The sequence below is a fragment of the Myotis lucifugus genome, unplaced genomic scaffold, assembly GCF_000147115.1.
Source record: "Myotis lucifugus unplaced genomic scaffold, Myoluc2.0 scaffold_416, whole genome shotgun sequence".
NCBI classification, from domain to species: domain Eukaryota; kingdom Metazoa; phylum Chordata; class Mammalia; order Chiroptera; family Vespertilionidae; genus Myotis; species Myotis lucifugus.
Genome location: NW_005871464.1, coordinates 903,187 through 920,735, shown reverse-complemented (window position 1 = coordinate 920,735; position 17,549 = coordinate 903,187). Strand labels below are relative to the sequence as shown.

The 17,549-nt window shown below is 45.8% G+C and overlaps 1 protein-coding gene across 1 annotated transcript in view; it reads right to left on the bottom strand.

Moving 5' to 3' along the window:
- The window catches only part of MYOCD (myocardin), an 83,519-nt gene that overhangs the window by 5,532 nt on the left and 60,438 nt on the right, over nt 1-17,549 (bottom strand). Inside the window, exons 7-11 of the mRNA XM_023743860.1 lie at nt 15,092-15,336; nt 13,542-13,695; nt 5,122-6,072; nt 2,669-2,812; nt 1,571-1,699 (exon numbers count right to left, since the gene is read on the bottom strand). Coding sequence (XP_023599628.1) covers nt 1,571-1,699; nt 2,669-2,812; nt 5,122-6,072; nt 13,542-13,695; nt 15,092-15,336 — 1,623 coding nt within the window. The remainder of the gene's footprint in view (nt 1-1,570; nt 1,700-2,668; nt 2,813-5,121; nt 6,073-13,541; nt 13,696-15,091; nt 15,337-17,549) is intronic.

The window sequence follows — 17,549 nt, the reverse complement described above, 5'->3', positions numbered from 1 at the left end:
CACCACCGTACCTTTAAATTTTCCACACTGCGCCTCCTCTAAGCCTCGTAATGCTGTTGTTTTTCCTTCTAGTTGAAGAGTCTCTCCTCAGCCAGCCTTCCTGTGGTTCTGGGTGATGTCCGTTCCGTCTTTTAGTTGTATTTTTGAAGTGGTTGTTCGAGGCAGCAAACTCCGGTGTTTACCTATGCCGCCATCTTGGTCCCAAGGTCTCTATACCACATTTTGTTTATCCATTCATCCTTTTGGCTTTGTGAATAATGCTACTATAAACATGGGTGTAACTGGTTTTTGGCCCCTTATCTCACTTTGAAGTGAATATGGCCTAAGAATGTGGCTCATGTTTCCCTAGTTCTTCATTGCAATAGACTGTGGAACTTGTCAACACCTGTAGGGACTGGACCCCTTCCCTCTGGCTCATCTGCATTAAGTAGAGTCTTATTAATGTAAATCCACTTTGCTTGGCCTTTTTCTTTTCTTTTGAAACTGTGATATTTACAGATACCAGGGAAAGGAAATGGGGAGAACTAAGACATCTATTGATCTCACTCCTCTGAGAGTCCAGTCTCAATAAACACAGGTGTCAGTAATGAATACAGATGGGAGCACTGTTCCAAGAATGAGTCATTCACCAGGCCAGGAGGCATTAGATGCCTGCAGGGTCTGGCAGGCAATGCAAATGGTCCCAGTGTGGAACAGGAGAGAAGGATGGAGTGTTGAACCCATGCTGTGGTTCAAGAAGGCAGTGGATACTGTGCCTCAGGTGACTATTTTCTGAAAGAAATGGGGCCTCAGTGTAGACACATCCCCTAATTTTTCCGAAATGAGAAAGCCTAGGTTTTGCACAAAATCTCCTACATATTTAAAATACTCTCTAAGCCAAGTAAAACCTAACTGCAGGCTGATGTGATCTGTGGAATCCAGTATGCAGGAAGCGATGCAGATCTTTTCTGGATTGAGTACATATGAAGGGCTAGCTGATACTTTATCCAAACTCAAGCCATTTGGAAAATAAGACCATTAATTGCTTTTCTTTTTGTACCTTTTCTTTTGAAGAATTTCAAACACAAATAAACCTCTGTTATTATCCAGCTCCATAACCATCAATATATTGCCAAGAACAGTGAATTTTGAAGTTAGGAAGAACCCTAGGAAGTGTCACACTGACCATTGCTCTCATATATTGGAGGACCTATCTGCTGCCTGGACATTTGGTATTAGAACGGTAGAGGTAAGTGTTATATCATTTGGAATCATTACAAAGGAGATATTTGCCCTGTTTCATATAAGAGAAGTTGAGTTCTTGCCCATCCTTAGTGGCAGTGCAGCTGTCTGGTGGCTGAGCTGGCACTAAGTCCAGTCATCTGGGTACCCAGACAAACCTCTTCTCTCTCTCGGCCTCACACAGCTTACATACACACCAACACCTTTCTGTAGTTAGCATCTACCACTGTCCATTCTGGTGGGAGGCACCAGATGCACTCAATACCAGAATCCACATGCATGAACCCATGTAAAACAAAGTGCAATTCAGCCAGCCTATTCTTCGATAAAGAACAAATCATGTGCTTACCTGTTTTACTGCATCTTCATAGGATGGAGGCTGTGTTATCTCTGCAACTGTTGAAGTTGACTTAGGAAATGTTGGGGATGGAATTGAAAACTTTGGTCCTGCTTTATCAGAAGACTGCAAACCAGCCATCTGTGTGAGTCAAATGCAGAAACAGACAATTCATGTGTCAGATCTGGTACTGATTCTGTAATGGAAACTATGGGCTAAATTTTGGAAAAATAGACTTAAGGGAAAAAAGAGAGCGTGGGCTAGGAAAACAAACCGAGTAGATTAACAATAGTATATATCACTATGGACTTATTGCTGGAGGCATTTTAGAATGGGAACCTCACAGATTCATTTCTCGCTCCAAGGTGCACCCTCTTCTGTTAGGAGAAAGCAAGATGAGAAAAGGAAAAGAGTCCAGTCCAATCCTAAGAAGTCCACCACCCCAGGAGTTTCCAGAGTAACTTATCCCCCAGCTGTTACATTCGTGGCTGGTGCCTTTGCAGAGAGCTGCAGGCATGGCTGGGAGAATCTCTTGGAGACCAGCCTCGTGCACTGAGGGTGTCCTGTGGATAGGCCATTCCAGGGTCTCTGTCTCCAGGACCCTGACCCCAGCAGGCAGTATGCAGCACCTCTGTGTTGGCCATCACGCTTGCTCTTTATCACCTCCCCCCTGCCCTTGGACTCCCCACATCCTTCACACTCCTGACTCTTCCACCTGCTGAAATGCATCATCTCTTCCTATTTTGCAGGGCTATTGTACTGTGACCCCAACTTTCTGGATCCCTCTGATCCTTTCCACAGACCCATGTATTTCACTTTCTCCACCAGTATGTCCCACACTCCCCTATTTCAGCTTCACTGAAACCGGTTTGTTTCTCACGGTGTCTCACAAACATACCAGGGTCATGGTACTCACCATGACTTCTGGAATAACACCGGGAAATGACTTCTTGAAGTACCTCCTAACTTACATTGGTACATCCATTTCAGGCCTGTTTCTACCTAAAATGTCATTTATTTCTGCCATAAAACCTCATCATTGGGATGAAAAGGATCCACAAAAGAAAGAAGAAGTCAATCCCAAGTTTAAACCTTTTCCCAGATGCCTACCTTTTGCTGTACACCTGGGCTTTGGGGACAAGGATTGCCCATAGCACCATGACTGCTGTCTGCCTGGGCTCCAGAGAAAGGGGGGTGGAGGCCAGAAGGCTGAGGGGAGAAGCTTGCAGGATGGCCCTCGTGTGCCCCTGAGTTCTATAGAAAGAAAGAAGCACAAGTCAAGCGACCATCAGTGGCATTCTTGAGAGTAGCCTTTGTTAACACCTGGATCTGGTAAGTTCCACTACCAAAGTCTCAGTTCTGGCTTTTATGTATCACCTACTGCTCAAAACGTTCAGGGGCTCCTACATATCCACAGCATAGGGTTCCACTTCTCCCCAACATTAGTGTTCAAGACTTTAGTCAAGTACTAGTTCCTTCTGCAAGTTTAAGTTCCACTAATCCCTTTATGAGCTCCCCTCAGCATACCCTGTACATGCTACCTCCCTATCATTTTTTCCCCCCTCATGGAATGCCTTTTTGCAAACTCTCCTTTTTGAATGCTACACTTCCTTTTAAGTCTACCCCCTTCTCAAAGCCTTACCGGACTTTTCTAGCCCTTCATGATCAATCTGCCACCCCTACCTCTATCGCAATGTCATAGACACAAGTCAGTAATGTTATCCTGGATTGCTCAATATATTTTTATCAAGCAATCGCTCATGCCTTCAAAGGGTGCTTTGTAAACTGTAAATCACTGTACAAATGTTGGTTCTTCTGGAGAGTATCGATATAGTTAGAACTGAATGTGCAGAGCTATGTAAAAAGAGCTGTGTTTACCATTGTTGCCCAGGACACTATGCATTCAATAAATGTTGTCATTGATGATGATAATGCATTTAAGTCCCAACTCCTCCCAAATGGGTGGGCATCATTCATTTGAATGTATTGCTCCACTGGGTTTGCAAAAATGTCTTCTCATTACCTATGGCCACACCTCATACTCCCGGGGTAGAGAATAGTCAGTGTGAAAGGAGCATGTGCTTTAGAATCAGATAATCCCCGGTTCACCTCCCGGAGCCACACTTTCCCCAGCGGCAAATAAAGAATAACTAACCGGAGCCCAAAAGGTTGTTGTCACAATGAACAAGATTACTCATATTCATATACATGTACGTGGCAGGAGTGCAATTAATGCCAGTTTTCTTCTTACTCCCTTATTAATGCCATAGCGCTCAGAATTTTTTCATGATGTAATCCAAGCATGCATGATGTAACCTTTTCTCAGATAGACTTAAAGAGATGTTCCTAATAATTCTTTGTCTTCATAGACAAAGTAAAGTCTTTGATGATCACCTTGGTCTAGTCTTTGAAATAGTTACTCTTCTGAGCTGTCTCCTACAATTCTGCTCTCATTCTACCCCAAGCACACCGGCTTTCCACCTGATGCTTGAACATTCCATGCAGGCTCCCTCCTCAGGGCCTTGGCACTTGCTGTTCCTCCTTTGCCTAGACCAGTGGTCGGCAAACCGTGGCTCATGAGCCACATGCAGTTCTTTGGCCCCTTGAGTGTGGCTCTTCCACAAAATACCACGTGCGGGTGTGCATGTACAGTGCGATTGAAACTTCGTGGCCCATGCCCAGAAGTCGGTTTTTGGAAAGGAGATAGATGAAACAAGTATACAAGACGAGTGTGGATGGGAGAGTTGGAAGGGGTCGACCTCAGCGAACGTACCTCAATCAGATTGAGGACATTTTTAGCAAAGGCCAGCTTAGGAGTACCCTAATTAAGTTAATAACAATGTACCTACCTATATAGTTTAAGTTGAAAAAATTTGGCTCTCAAAAGAAATTTCAGTCGTTGTACTGTTAATATTTGGCTCTATTGACTAATGAGTTTGCCGACCACTGGCCTAGGCTGTCTGCACCCCAAATATTCACAAGGCTTCCTCCTTCACTTCTTGAAAGCTTTGCTCAAATGTCCCTGGCCCTTTTACCTAAGGTTGCAAATTTCCAAACTCCTCACCCACCTTCTCTGCTTTCTCTCTATAAGATATATCATCTTCTAATACATTATATATTTTATTTATTTTTTAAATTTATTGTCTCCCCATGAGAATAGGGAATTTTTGTTGTTGTTGTTAGTTCAGCACTAGTCCCAGGAGACTGAAAGAGGGTCTGGGCTGGCACACAGTAGGTGCTCAGTAAATATTTGCACTCTGCAGACCAACCACACAGAGACCAGTAAGGTCTGGTAACTTCCCTTTTGGCTCTTGGAATGAATTGGTTGGGCCTATGCTGAGGCGTGGTGCCAAGGAATCCTAAAACAGAGTTTGGCAATCTACAGCCCTGGGAGCCAAACCTGATTTGGTAAATAAAGCTTTATTGGAACGCAGCCACGTGCACTTGTTTATAAGTTGTCTGCAGCTGTTTTCGTGCTACAGGGGAGAGTTGATTTGCTCTTAGCAAATCCACACCCCGCTTCCAGGAAGGGGGTGCAGCGGGTGTGGGCAAGGAGTTCTTACCTGTGCAGTACACACCTGGGTGCTGGCAGGTGAGGAGGCCCCGTGCCCTTCTCCCTGAGCACCTGCGGACGAAGGTAGGAAGTAATGGTTGTTCGGCGATGGGGGCAAGCTGATGTGCTGCGGGCTTTTCACGGCGCCGAGCGGCGAGTGCTGCGGCGAGCACTGCGGGCTGAGGAAGGTGGAGGGAAGCGCGTGGGCTTGGCCCGCGGGCTCCAGGCCGAGGCTGCCGCCCGGGGGCAGCAGGAGCGGAGCAGCGCCGCCCGCCGGCGCCTGGCCGTCCGCGCCGCCGGGTCTGTGCGCAGAGGCCTGCCGGGCCGCGAAGGGGCAGCTGGAGGCCGCGTCCTCCTGCTTGATGGGCGCCCCCAGGAAGGGCGGCGGCTCCTGCTCGGCGGCGCCCTTGCTCCGCTTCTGCTTCTGCAGCTGCAGGCGCAGCTCCTCCACGTGCCGCTGCTCCTGCTGCAGCTTCCAGGTGAGCTCGTTGATCACCTTCTGCTTCTCCACCAGCATCTTGTCCTTCTCGGAGTCCAGCCCGTCCAGCTCGGGAGGGACGCTGCCGCCGCCGCCGCCGCTCAGGCTGCCCACCAGGCTGTCGTCGGGGCCCAGGCGCCCGGGGGACGGGTGCAGCCCGAAGGAGGGCGACGCGTCGTGGAAGGTGTCCGGCAGGGACCCGGCCAGCGACAGGTCAGAGGAGGCGGGCGAGATGGGGGGGCTGGAGCTGGTGCTGCCGAAGTGGTAGAAGCCGTTGGACAAGGCGCTGGCGGACGGGGAGGACTGGTAATGGGGCAGAGCGCCGGTTGGCGTGACGGGAAAGGTGACGGTGGTGATGTCCCCGAAGCTGGGCACGGGGCTCCCCGCGCAGTCCTGGAAGGGCCGCAGCCGGTCCATGAGCGCCGTCTTGGTGCCTGACACGGGCAGGCCTCGGAGCCGAAGCTGCTGTCTTAACTCGGACACCTGAAGAGAGCAGGGCACGTTACTGTGCTGTTCATGACAGTGTTTTAAACGTGTATTATTATTATTACATTAACTTCAAACGATCACAAATGCAGTCTCACAGTGTCCACTTCTCTTTTTATTATTTCTGTCTCACTTCCGCCCCTGAACCCAATATAAATCAGTTTTGCACAATTTTAATAATGCTCTTACAATGTGTCCTATACCATGTTTTCATGGCTCCTGAATCATAGACCTATTCCTGGTAATGTAGAGCCCACACGAACCACAGAGGCACCTCTGTGCTGCCCGCCAATCCCATCCTGGTCCTGTCCCCATTTTACAGATGAGAAGACTGATATCTGCCTAAGTTCAGGCATCAGCTGGCAACCAGTCATCCTGCAGCACAACTTCGGTGTGCTGCCTCCTACCTCCTCACCCGTCCTCCTTGTGGGCGATTCTCAAACCCCAGCAGGTGCCGGAACCAGGCTGCGGGTTTTTACACAGGTAGCGGGTCCCTGGGGGTTCTTACACAGGTAGCTGGGCCCCTACACCAGTTTCTGGTTCAGTGGGTCAGGGGTGGGGGCTGAGAGGTGCCTTTCTGACAAGTTCCCGGGGCGCTGATGCCGCTGGTCCCGGCCCAGTGTTGGAGAACCGCGGCTGTACATTAACACCCTGTTCTGAGTTTAACAGTTGGCGAATAGCAGCGCTCTACTGAGAGAGAGGTGTGGCAATAAGACCCTCCATTCAAATGCTGGCCCTGCTCTTCCTAGTTCAGTGGTTACCCTGTGCCCCAGCTCCGCTCCTGCACAACAGAGACAATCCTACCACTTTATAGTCTCTCGTGAGGATTAAAGTAGCTTAAACAGTGGAAAGCATTGGGAAGAGTACTTTGCACATGGTCAGTGCATGTAGGGGCTGTTATTGTTATGTTGATGCACATGTAATTATTTCATCCCTGCACTTTTTCATGTTCATGAATTTTAACCATCAGATATCTAAAAAAATAGAAACCAAATAAATAATAATGAATGCAAATGATGGAATACTTTAGACCTATTAAAACTGATGCTATAAATATTTGTTGATATAAAAATAATTATTTATGGTATAGTATTACATCTAAAAGGTTTCAATTATTTCATTCTATTTTCTAAGAATTATATATATATAGTATATATATACACACACTGTATATATATATATATATATATATATATATATATATACACACATACGAACATATATATAATGTATATGAATATATATTTAAGCCTGTGCTTGCAGATTATAATATCTGGATAAAGATGTGCTAAAATGTTAATGATGGTTCTCTTTATCTGTATTTCCTAAGTACTTCCCATAAGCATATTACTTTTATAATTAAAACAGGAACCATATTAAATACCTAAATGTCAATAATTCCATGAAACAGCTAGAAGAATATATACGAAAATATCCTTCTGACATTCTGTATGGGAAGACCTTTTGAGCATAAAATCAAAGAAGCTAATCATAAAAAGTTGACCAAAAAAATTTGAAAACTCCTATCAGTCACAAAATGAAGATGCAAATGCAAATAGAGTTTAAGAAAAAATAGTTGCAGGAAAAATAATAAAGTATTAGTATGCTCGATGTGCCAAGCGTGTTTAACAACCCCGAAGAGAAAGATGGACACCCAACATACAAATGGCAATGGACATCATCCAACTCTTCACAAAAGAGAACATTTTTAAATGGCCAAAAATGTATGCGTACCATCATTAGTAGTCCAAGATTTGCAAACAAAAATTATACATATTTTTGTATTCATCTAATTGACAAAGAAATTTGCAATAGCACTTTGTGTTACTTAAATAGCAGCAAAAATAAATGAATAAAATTTTTAAATTGGTGAGAGAGAGAGAGAGAGAGAGAGGAAATTGGTGAGAGAGAGAGAGAGAGAGAGAGGCAATCAATAGGTTGCCTCCTGACTGGAGATTGAACCCACAACTTGGGTGTGTGCCCTGACCAGGAATCGAACCCACCACCTTTTGGTGTATGGGATGATGCTCCAACCAACTGAGCGACACTGGCCAAGGCTAAAAATGTTTTTTGGTTTGTGTTTGTTTATTTTGTTTTTAAGCTATTTTATACTTAACTCGATGCCCGGTGCACGTGCATGGGGGGGGGGGCCTTAGCCTGGCCTGCACCCTCTCACAATCCAGGACCACTGGCTCCTAACCACTCACCTGCCTGCCTGCCTGATCACCCCTAACCACTCATCTGCCTGCCTGATTGCCCCTAACCACTCGCTGCCTACCTGATTGCCCCTAACTGCTTGCCTGCCTTCCTGATCACCCCTAACCACTCGCTGCCTACCTGATTGCCCCTAACTGCTTGCCTGCCTTCCTGATCACCCCTAACCATTCTGCCTGCCTGCCTGATCGTCCCTAACTGCTCGCCTGCCTGCCTGATTACCCATAACCGCCTCTGCCTCGGTCCTCACCACTGTGGATTTGTTTGGAAGGATGTCAGGAGTTACATCCAGAAGGTCGTTTGGCTCTCCAGTCTAATTAGCATATTATGCTTTTATTATTATAGAGACCTGGTGCACGGAATTTGTGCATGGGAGGGGGGTCCCTCGGCCCAGCCTGCACTCTCTCCCAATCCGGGACCTCTCAGACATCCCTCTCGCAATCCAGGACCTCTGGCTCCTAACCGCTTGCCTGACTGCCTACCTGATCTCCCCTAACCACTCACCTGCCTGCCTGATAGCCCCTAACCACTCTGCCTGGCTGCCTGATTGCCCCTAACCACTCTGCCTTGGCCCACAACACCGCAGCTTCATCGGGAAGGTCGTCCGAAAGGATGTCTGGAAGGACGTCAGGAAGGTTGTTTGGCTGTTCGGTCTAATTAGCATAATACACTTTTATTATTATAGATATTCGGCTATTCCGAGTGTGGTCCGTGGACCAGCAGCACTTGCAGCATTGGGGAACATGTTAGAAATTCAGAATCTCAGGCCCCTCCCAGACCTACTGAATCGAAAGCTGCATTTTACCCAGAGCCCCTGTGACTCGTGTGCACACCCATGTCTGAGAAGTGCTAACACTGCTTCTGGGACTAGTGAGGCATAGTTGTTCAGGACAGAAAGTGGGCAATATGTAGCAAGAACTTCTAAAAATGGTAATATGTTTTGGTTCAGAAATTCCATTCCTATGTATTTAGCCTGGGGAGATATTTAGATAAATTAATAAGTGTATGTACAAATTATATTTTTAACAGTAAACATTTGGAAGCAAGTTAAATGTTTAACAGAGGAATGTTAACTAGGTGGTGAAATAATATACTGCTATTAAAAATTAAAGGATTTTTGACTATTAAGAGTTATAAAAAATGTTCATATGTTAAACAAAAATGCATGTCAGAAATTTATGCTCACATAGTTATTTTAAAGCAAAATATGTCCATATGCATTTCAAGACTAGAAGGAAATAGAATCTGTTATGTGAGTCAACTGCCTTTTAAAATACTCCTTACTTCTCTATACACAAATGTATTTCACTAGTGAATAATATTATTTTACACTCGGCTAAAAGGTATTTTAAAAGGATTAAGACAATTTACACTGCCCCAAGCAATACATATGCTCTCCCCCCCACCCCCCCAGTCTTGCTAGCATTGCTTTTATTATTTTCTTTTAGATTTGCTGGTTGGAAAAAGTACAAAGTGCCAACTCATTGTTTTAATTTTGAATTGCTTACAATTAATGAGTTCTGCATTTATTTTTGGAATCTGTTCTGACACTGAATAATTTAAAGTACATTATCAAATAATGTAGCTCATATTCTAAAGTGAACTGGATGCTGGGTGAGTTCAATTTACCTTACATTTCAGAATATTATGCTGTGTGGGCTTGCTTGGAATAAAGTTTTGTATACACCTCCTTCCTACATTGATTGGTGTTTCAATCATTGATAACGTAAACCATTTATTATGAAAAATTTCAAACATACATGAAAGTAATAGAAAAGTATAATGAACCCCATATAACCATCAACCACTTTCAATAATTATCAACTCATGCCCAATCTTGTTTCATTTTTACCCAAACCACTTCTTCCCCTATGTTTTCTGAATTATGTTGCAGGAAATCATATAATTTAATCTGTAAGAATTTGGTATCTATCTCTAAAAGATAAGTACTTTTAAAAAAACACAGATACAATACCATTAGCGCATCTAAAAAATATGAACCATTATTTCTTAGTCTTTATCAAATATTGCCCCAGTTTTTAAATTTCCCATTCACCTTCACATTCTTATTCTCTCTCTCTCTCTCTACCACTAGTTTGTTAGAAACTGGATCCAAAACAAATACAAAAAATGGACTGTGATATTACCGCTTGTAAGTTTTTAATGAGAAACTAACCTCTATTCTCTGTACTTTCCCCCCTTAATTTCTATGTAGCAAAACATGAGCATTTATGGAAAATATCACCTCATTGCCTTACCTTTCTGGTTATTTAAAAAAAATGTTTGTATTGGTTTTAGAGAGGAGAGATAGGGAGAGGGAAAGAGAGAGAAAGAAACATCAATGTGAGAGAGAAACATCAATTGGTTGCCTCCAGTATGCCCCCGACTGGGCATCAAACCTGCAACCTAGGTAAGTGCCCTGACCGGGAATCAAACCAGCCACCTTTCAGTGCACAGGACAACACTCAGCCAACTGAGCTACACTGGCCAGGTTCTGATTACTTTTTTGGAGGGTCACCTTCATTAATTCCTCTTATTTCTTCCTTTCCCAAAGTGTGATTACATCATTTGCTTCCCTTATTCCTCTTCTCTCCTTCCTTTCTTCCTGTTCCATTCTCCTCGCTACTCTTTCCATTTTGCTCTCCTTCTATCTCATCCACTCTTCTAGTTTCAACCCTCCCCACTACGAAAACAATCCCCAAATTTCTGTCCCTATGCCCAACAACACAGCTGAACCCAACCCTTTGTGGTATATTTCTAACAGAAACTGCTGGTACCGGAGACTCAGCTTTCCCAGACTGAATAAACTTGCCAGTGTCCCCTCACATCAGCTCCCCAGGCTACCTTCCCAGTTTCCACCTGTGCAAACTCTCCATTCACCCAGTTAAGCTTTCTTTCTCTCCTCTCCCCTACACCCCATGGTCAAGTCCAGTCTTCTGTCTGTCCCTTCCTTTCTTTCCATTCTCATCTGAAGTGGCAAAGCCTTTGAAATCAGTCACTTAAGTTCAGCTCCCAGTTTTGTCATCCATTATTTAATCTCTTTAAGATTTTGATTTTTACATTCCCATTTAAAATGTATGTTGTGGGGTAAAATTTAAAGCAAATCTACTTAGCATGGCTGACTGACAGCTTATATTAAAAAATGCTAGTGCCACTGTCATCACCATCATCTCCTAATGCCTGTGCTAATTACTGGGACTGTGACCAGCCAGTGATCCTGAGAACAGAACTTGGGGGCCCCGAGGGCTGGCACGTCATGTATGGACCATCTTTCTCTGGCCCAGGCATCTCTAGTCCTACCTGACCAGGCTCCCATCCAGTGCGAGACTCCTTTCAAAAGAAATCTTTGTTATTGTGGTAGAAGACATGTAACATAAAACTCACCATTTAATCATTTCTCAGTGGCACCAGTACATCGACAATGTGGTGCAAATATCAGCACGATCTTCTCCAGAACCTTTCTGGGATCTCAAATTGAACCTCTGTCCCCATGAAACACTGACTCCCCACTCTCACCTCCTGCAGCCCCCAGTAACCCGCATCTACTTTCTGTCTCTATGAAGTTGACTACGCGAGGTACCTCATATATGTGGACTCATACAATATTTGTCTCTGTGTCTGGCTTATTTCACGGTGTAATGTTTCCCAGGTGAGGGAGCCTGCTTTGATCTCGATGGGTTTATGATCTGGGGAGTAGAAGGTGGGTACCCTACGGCTCTGGAGAGCATTGTCATGCACTTGGCATCCCCGTCTAGGTTTATGGATGCCAAGTCCAAACCTGAGCACTTGTTTTCCAAGTGGGAGGAATAGAGAAACCTTTGATATTAGGACCCAAGATACACATTATTTACTGGTGTTGGCACTCAGCAGCCATGGAATTTCCTTTAATTTGAAATAATCCCAATCCTACCTCCCCTCAAAGAAGATAATGACCAAGTACTGAACGTGGGAATGAGGGTGGCAATGAGGACTGAGACAGGGCCGTGGCACTGGCCCAGTGAAGACTAGGGGACTTTTATGAATTTTGGGAACCATGCTAAGTAAGATCCTTTGTGGATAAACAGGTGCCATCATTGAGAGTGAGGAGGCAGCAGGTGTGCTCGCACAGCAGAGCAGCAAGGCACTGCGCTCACCCTTTTCAGTTCTGTGTGAATCCTGGGTAAATGTGTGTGCCATGCTGGGGGTTCCTCTGAACCACACCAGGCTCAGCTCAAAGCTCAGGGGCATCTCAGTGATTGAGGGTCTGTGGTCAGTGACCAGAGTAAACTGCTAGCACATACATATCATGTCACAAGTTGCTGCTACATTTCAGAAGGTCTCTGACTGGATTTCATAGACTAGTACATTGCTTTAAATTATATAATGGACACAGAGTTACCGTCATTTTATCTTGTTAAATAAGGACTAGTATCCTTATTTAATAACTAGAAGACTGGTACACGGATTCGTGCACCAGTGGGGTCCCTTGGCCTGGCCTGTGCCCTCTCGCAATCTGGGACCCCTCAGGGGATATTGGATAGCCAGTTTCGGTCTGATCCCTGCAGGTCCGATCCTTGCAGGCCCGATCCAGACAGGAGGGAGCCCCATCCTGTGGGTTGAGCGTCTGTCCCCTGGTGGTCAGTGCGCATCATAGCGACCGGTCAACCAGTCGTTTGGTCATTCGGTTGCTTACGCTTTTATTTATATAGATATTTCTTTAAATAAAAGGAAACAAAACTTTCTCAGAAACACTCAGCTTTCATCTACTATCATCATTTCCTACTGGAAAGTATCTTTCAGCATTCAAAACATTGGGAGAAAATAAGTACTTTGAATAAATATTAGTCAGATCTGTTGAACATACTTAGATTTATGAAAAGCCCTTTATATGGTTTTTATTTTCCTCATTTTACCAGAGATTGGTAAGAGGTCATCATGAGATTGGCCACTGGCTCAGAGCTCATATCAATCCCATAGCTACTCTTTGTGCTACGTTCTATCATGTATATACGATTCCATTGGATTTTCATGATAAACCATTTATGCAAATGAGAAATCTGAGGTGCTAAAAATTAAGAAACTAACCCAAGGTTGCATAGCCAGTCAAGGTTGGGTATTTAACCATAGCAGTTAATACTCTGTCACCTACTGAGTCTCTCCCATATTCTTCTTCATCATGTTCTATACAAGAAATCAGTTGGTGAAAGTGTTATTTAAAATGTACTGATGTATTTGTTTAAAAAAAGAAAAGAAAATCATGCCCAATCCTATACCTTCAGATCATCCAGGTTTGATGGAAGTGGGCCTGGCTTGAGAGAAGAGACACCGGTTTGTCCAGAAAAGCTGTTTTTGACAGGAGACAAAGGGGTACTGCTCAGTGGTGTTGAAGAAGAGTTTGGATTTCTGACCATCTGCTCATTTTGTTCCCTGAAAACAAAAAAGAGGGACTTGAAATACAGTCAGATCTATATATTGTGATATATAAGAAATATATATTTGGTGTTCATACAATTTCTGGCTCACGACTAAAATGCTTGGGATTTCCCAAGTGAGGAGAGTGACAGAGGTGTCTCTTGTTATGTTAATGAGGTGGCTTTTGGACTCTATCTAAGGAGGGATGCTGGCTGCCAGGAGAATCCATCCCGTGATTAGAGGGTAGAAACTTTTGGTCCCACCGCCTTCTCATTCCCTGGCCTCCAGGCAGGGTTAGGGACTGGAGATTGAATTCACCAATGGCAAATGATGTAATCAGCCATGGCTTTGCCATGAAGCTTCCGTAAAAACCCAAAAGGTTGGGGGCCAGAATGTTTCTGGGTTGGTGACAATGTGGAGGTACTGGCAGAGTAGCCGGTTGGAGAGAGTTTGGAAGCTCCATGCCCCTCCCCACACCTTGCCCTATGCATCTCTTCCATCTGGCTGTTCCTCAGTTGTATTCTTTCACAATAAACCAGTGATCTTATAAGTAAAATGTTTCTCTGAGTTCCATGAGCTGCTCTAGCACATCAATCAAACCCAAGGAGTAGGCTGTGAGAATCTCCAATCTATAGTTGGTTGACCAGAAGCCCATGTAACAATTTCTGGACAACTTCTGGCATCTTAAGAAGGTGAGAGCACCTCAGTCTTGGGGACTGAGCCCTTACCTGTGGATTCTGATGCTATTTCCAGGTAGCTAGTGTCAGAATGAAGGTGAATTGTTGGACACCCTGCTGGTGTTGGGCAATCGCTTGGTGATGTGGGGAAAACATCCCCCACGTACTGGAATTGGGTGACCAGAACCCTTAGGGGGTGACTTCTATTTAGATGAGATCACAAGTTAATTGTCTACAAGGATCAGGCAGGGTGAGGAAAACCACAACAGGCTAGCTGGCAAGTGGCAAGTGACACTCAGGCCGAGTCTGGGGGAGACCAGAGGGAGTGGTGGAGACTTTGGCATATGGGTGGGGCGTATCCATGTGTGATTTAGCAGATGCAGCCCTGTGGAGCAGAAGCAAGCCTGTGGAGCTCAGCTGTACTCAGCATAATGGCCAGCGTCACCCAAGGCTGAACAGGGAGACAGCTGAACGCCCACCCCAATTGCAGAGAAACCTCTCTGTTCCACTTGCAGTCTCAAAGTGGTCACACCGCCCTTTCCCCAGGGAGCCTCTTATCAGGGGCATTGATTTCCTTGCTCCCTCCCGGCCTATGTTCCTGAAAAGGTGTGCCCAGTTTCCAAACATAACAGGTGAGGCACGATGCAGCATGGGACTTGGCCGCGGGTGCTGGCCCAGTGCCCGGGCAGAGAGGAGCCACCCACCCTGTGCGCAGCCCGGGGTCTGGGACTCACTTGAGCTGAGTGGGGTGGATGCTGGTGTAGCCGAAGCGCTGCTGCTGCTGCTGGCTGAGGATCTGCAGCTGCAGGAACAGCTGCTGCTGCTGTAACAGCCGCGCGTAGGCCGAGTCCATGGGTGGCGGCGACTTCTCTGCCTTCTGGTCTGGAGGGATGTACTGGTGGTACTTGAGCTTCTTCACCTTTGGCTTGGGGTCCTTGGGCTTCTTGTGGCGGTTCTTACTGTCGCTCAAGGACTTGGACTGCAAGAGGATGGAGACGAACATGGCGTTAGGTGATGGAGAGAATGACCATGTCATGGGAACACGTGAGGAGTGTCTGTCCAATAGATGTTCTTGAATCTCGGACATACAGACAGCAAAGCACGATGTGCAAAGAGACCCTGGGACATGGAGATGTCTAATGGACTGGAAGCACACCCCTTAGGTGGGAATCTTGAACCTTAGAAGTGGCTCCTGGAGCTTTTCCCTCCCAGAGTAGAGTGAGAACACTTTCCTCATCTCAGACCAACTGCTGTCTAACACATTCTGATCTTGGGGCTGATTCATAGGAAAGTACTCTCATATGTATACGTGGAATCACTGCTGGCTAAGCACTTAGCAAATTGACGTAGTAATGCCATACATGTAGATGAAATTAACCTTGACTTTGAAAATCCAGAATGTGAAGTTTTGCTGCTTCAGGCTGAAAAGTAATATAGACTGTTCCTCCCACCATCATCCCTAATCCTGATATAAAATCAGCAAGTGGTACCCTCAGAATACTGTACTTACTATAGGGAGGGTTAGCCACACCCTGGGACCCCTCCGGAAGTTACCCTTTGTAGAGCGTGATTTGGACACATCAAGAGAAGTTAAGCGTACAGGCTAGGGAGTGAAGAGAAATATCTGAAGGTGGTACAAGCACCTTACTACATCTTAGTTACCTCACCTCCAAGTTGGGGAAAATAGTCTCTATTTCCTGTCTCAGTGACCAATGTAAGGGTGATGAAAGACAGTACTGAAGTAACAACAGGGCTAGAGGGCAGTGTGATTAGATCTATGATCTAAAATCAAAGGCCTCCATATGTTAGGAAGCAATAGGTTCATACTGTGATCAGTTGAAAAATATAAATTTCAAACCTTGACTTTTTCCAGAAGGTTGAAGTGAAGAACATGGATATCATGACGGAAGATTCTTGAGAATTTGGGGAAAAGGTGGAGGGAACGTGTGGTACCAGCAGTGCCCAGAAGAGGGGGCTCCTGCATAGCTGGCAGGCCTGTTCTGATGGGCAGCGTCCCCACTTTAACCACAAAACACACATCTGAAGTGACCTCCCCAGGGAGCTGCCACTTGCCTTCCTCCGACCAGTGCATCCATCACCGAAGCCTCTTTGTTTTCTCAAGGAGGCATCTGGGAGACTAATGAATAATGAGCAGGAGTCCTTCCCTGCTCGTTAATCGATTAGCATTCCAGTTAATGAATCAGTCTCACACTTGGAGGACTTCTCCGGCCCGCAGTCAGCTCTGTGCTGTTTGGCAGCTTCTATTCTCACCTCATCTGGAACTTGCCTTGTCCCGGGAGCTTCAGCCCTGAGTCTTGCTAAGGATTTTCTCTCCATGTTGCCTTACTTAGCACAGGGACTGAGCCATCCAGAAGGTTCTAAAACTGAGCCTTTTTCTCACTGAGCCACTGCACAGTGAGGGCAAAGACTACTGAGCACATGGAGCTCTGAATTCATGGACCTGTGCCGTTTCACACTCTTTCTGAGGCCAGAGGCTATTACAGCTGTGGGTTTGTTTTGCTGTTTCCTACCCAGAACTGCATGGCCAGCCTAAGGGGAGAACAACCTAAGGCAGTGGTGCATCCAAGGTCCAGGGGCTTAAGACCCAGGCACGAAGGTGTAAGGCAGGTGAGTGCAATGCGATAGGGAACAGTGTACCCTGTGGCCTGGAGCTTCCTCACTCAACCTGCACGCACACAGTGGGGCTGCCACACAACACGGCAGCCCCTGCCTGCGAGATGAAGTCAAACTCATCAGCCACAGCAGGCTGGTGCCAAACTGCCTAGGCCTGCCCTCTCCAGCAGCTCACCTGCCTCTTTTCCTTGTAATTTTCTGCTGTTTTAGAACTCCCTCCTCCACTTGTTGTATGACTCCAGCTCATCCTCTGAGACCAGCCCAAACCTCAACTCATCAGGGAAGCTTTTCCTAACTCACAGCCATGTCTCCTATCTGGGATTCTCATATGGCATGGCCACACCCCTGCTGAGGGGAGGGGACTGAAACCCAGCCCTCACTCTGCTTCGGAGGTTGTTGGTCCTGAGGCGGGACTATGGCTGCCTGGGGAAGGGGAACCTCTTCTTATCTATATATATAAAAGCCTAAGCGACCAAACGACCAAACAACCAGTTGACCGGTCGCTATGACGTGCACTGACCACCAGGGGACACTCAACACACAGGATCGGCTCCCTCC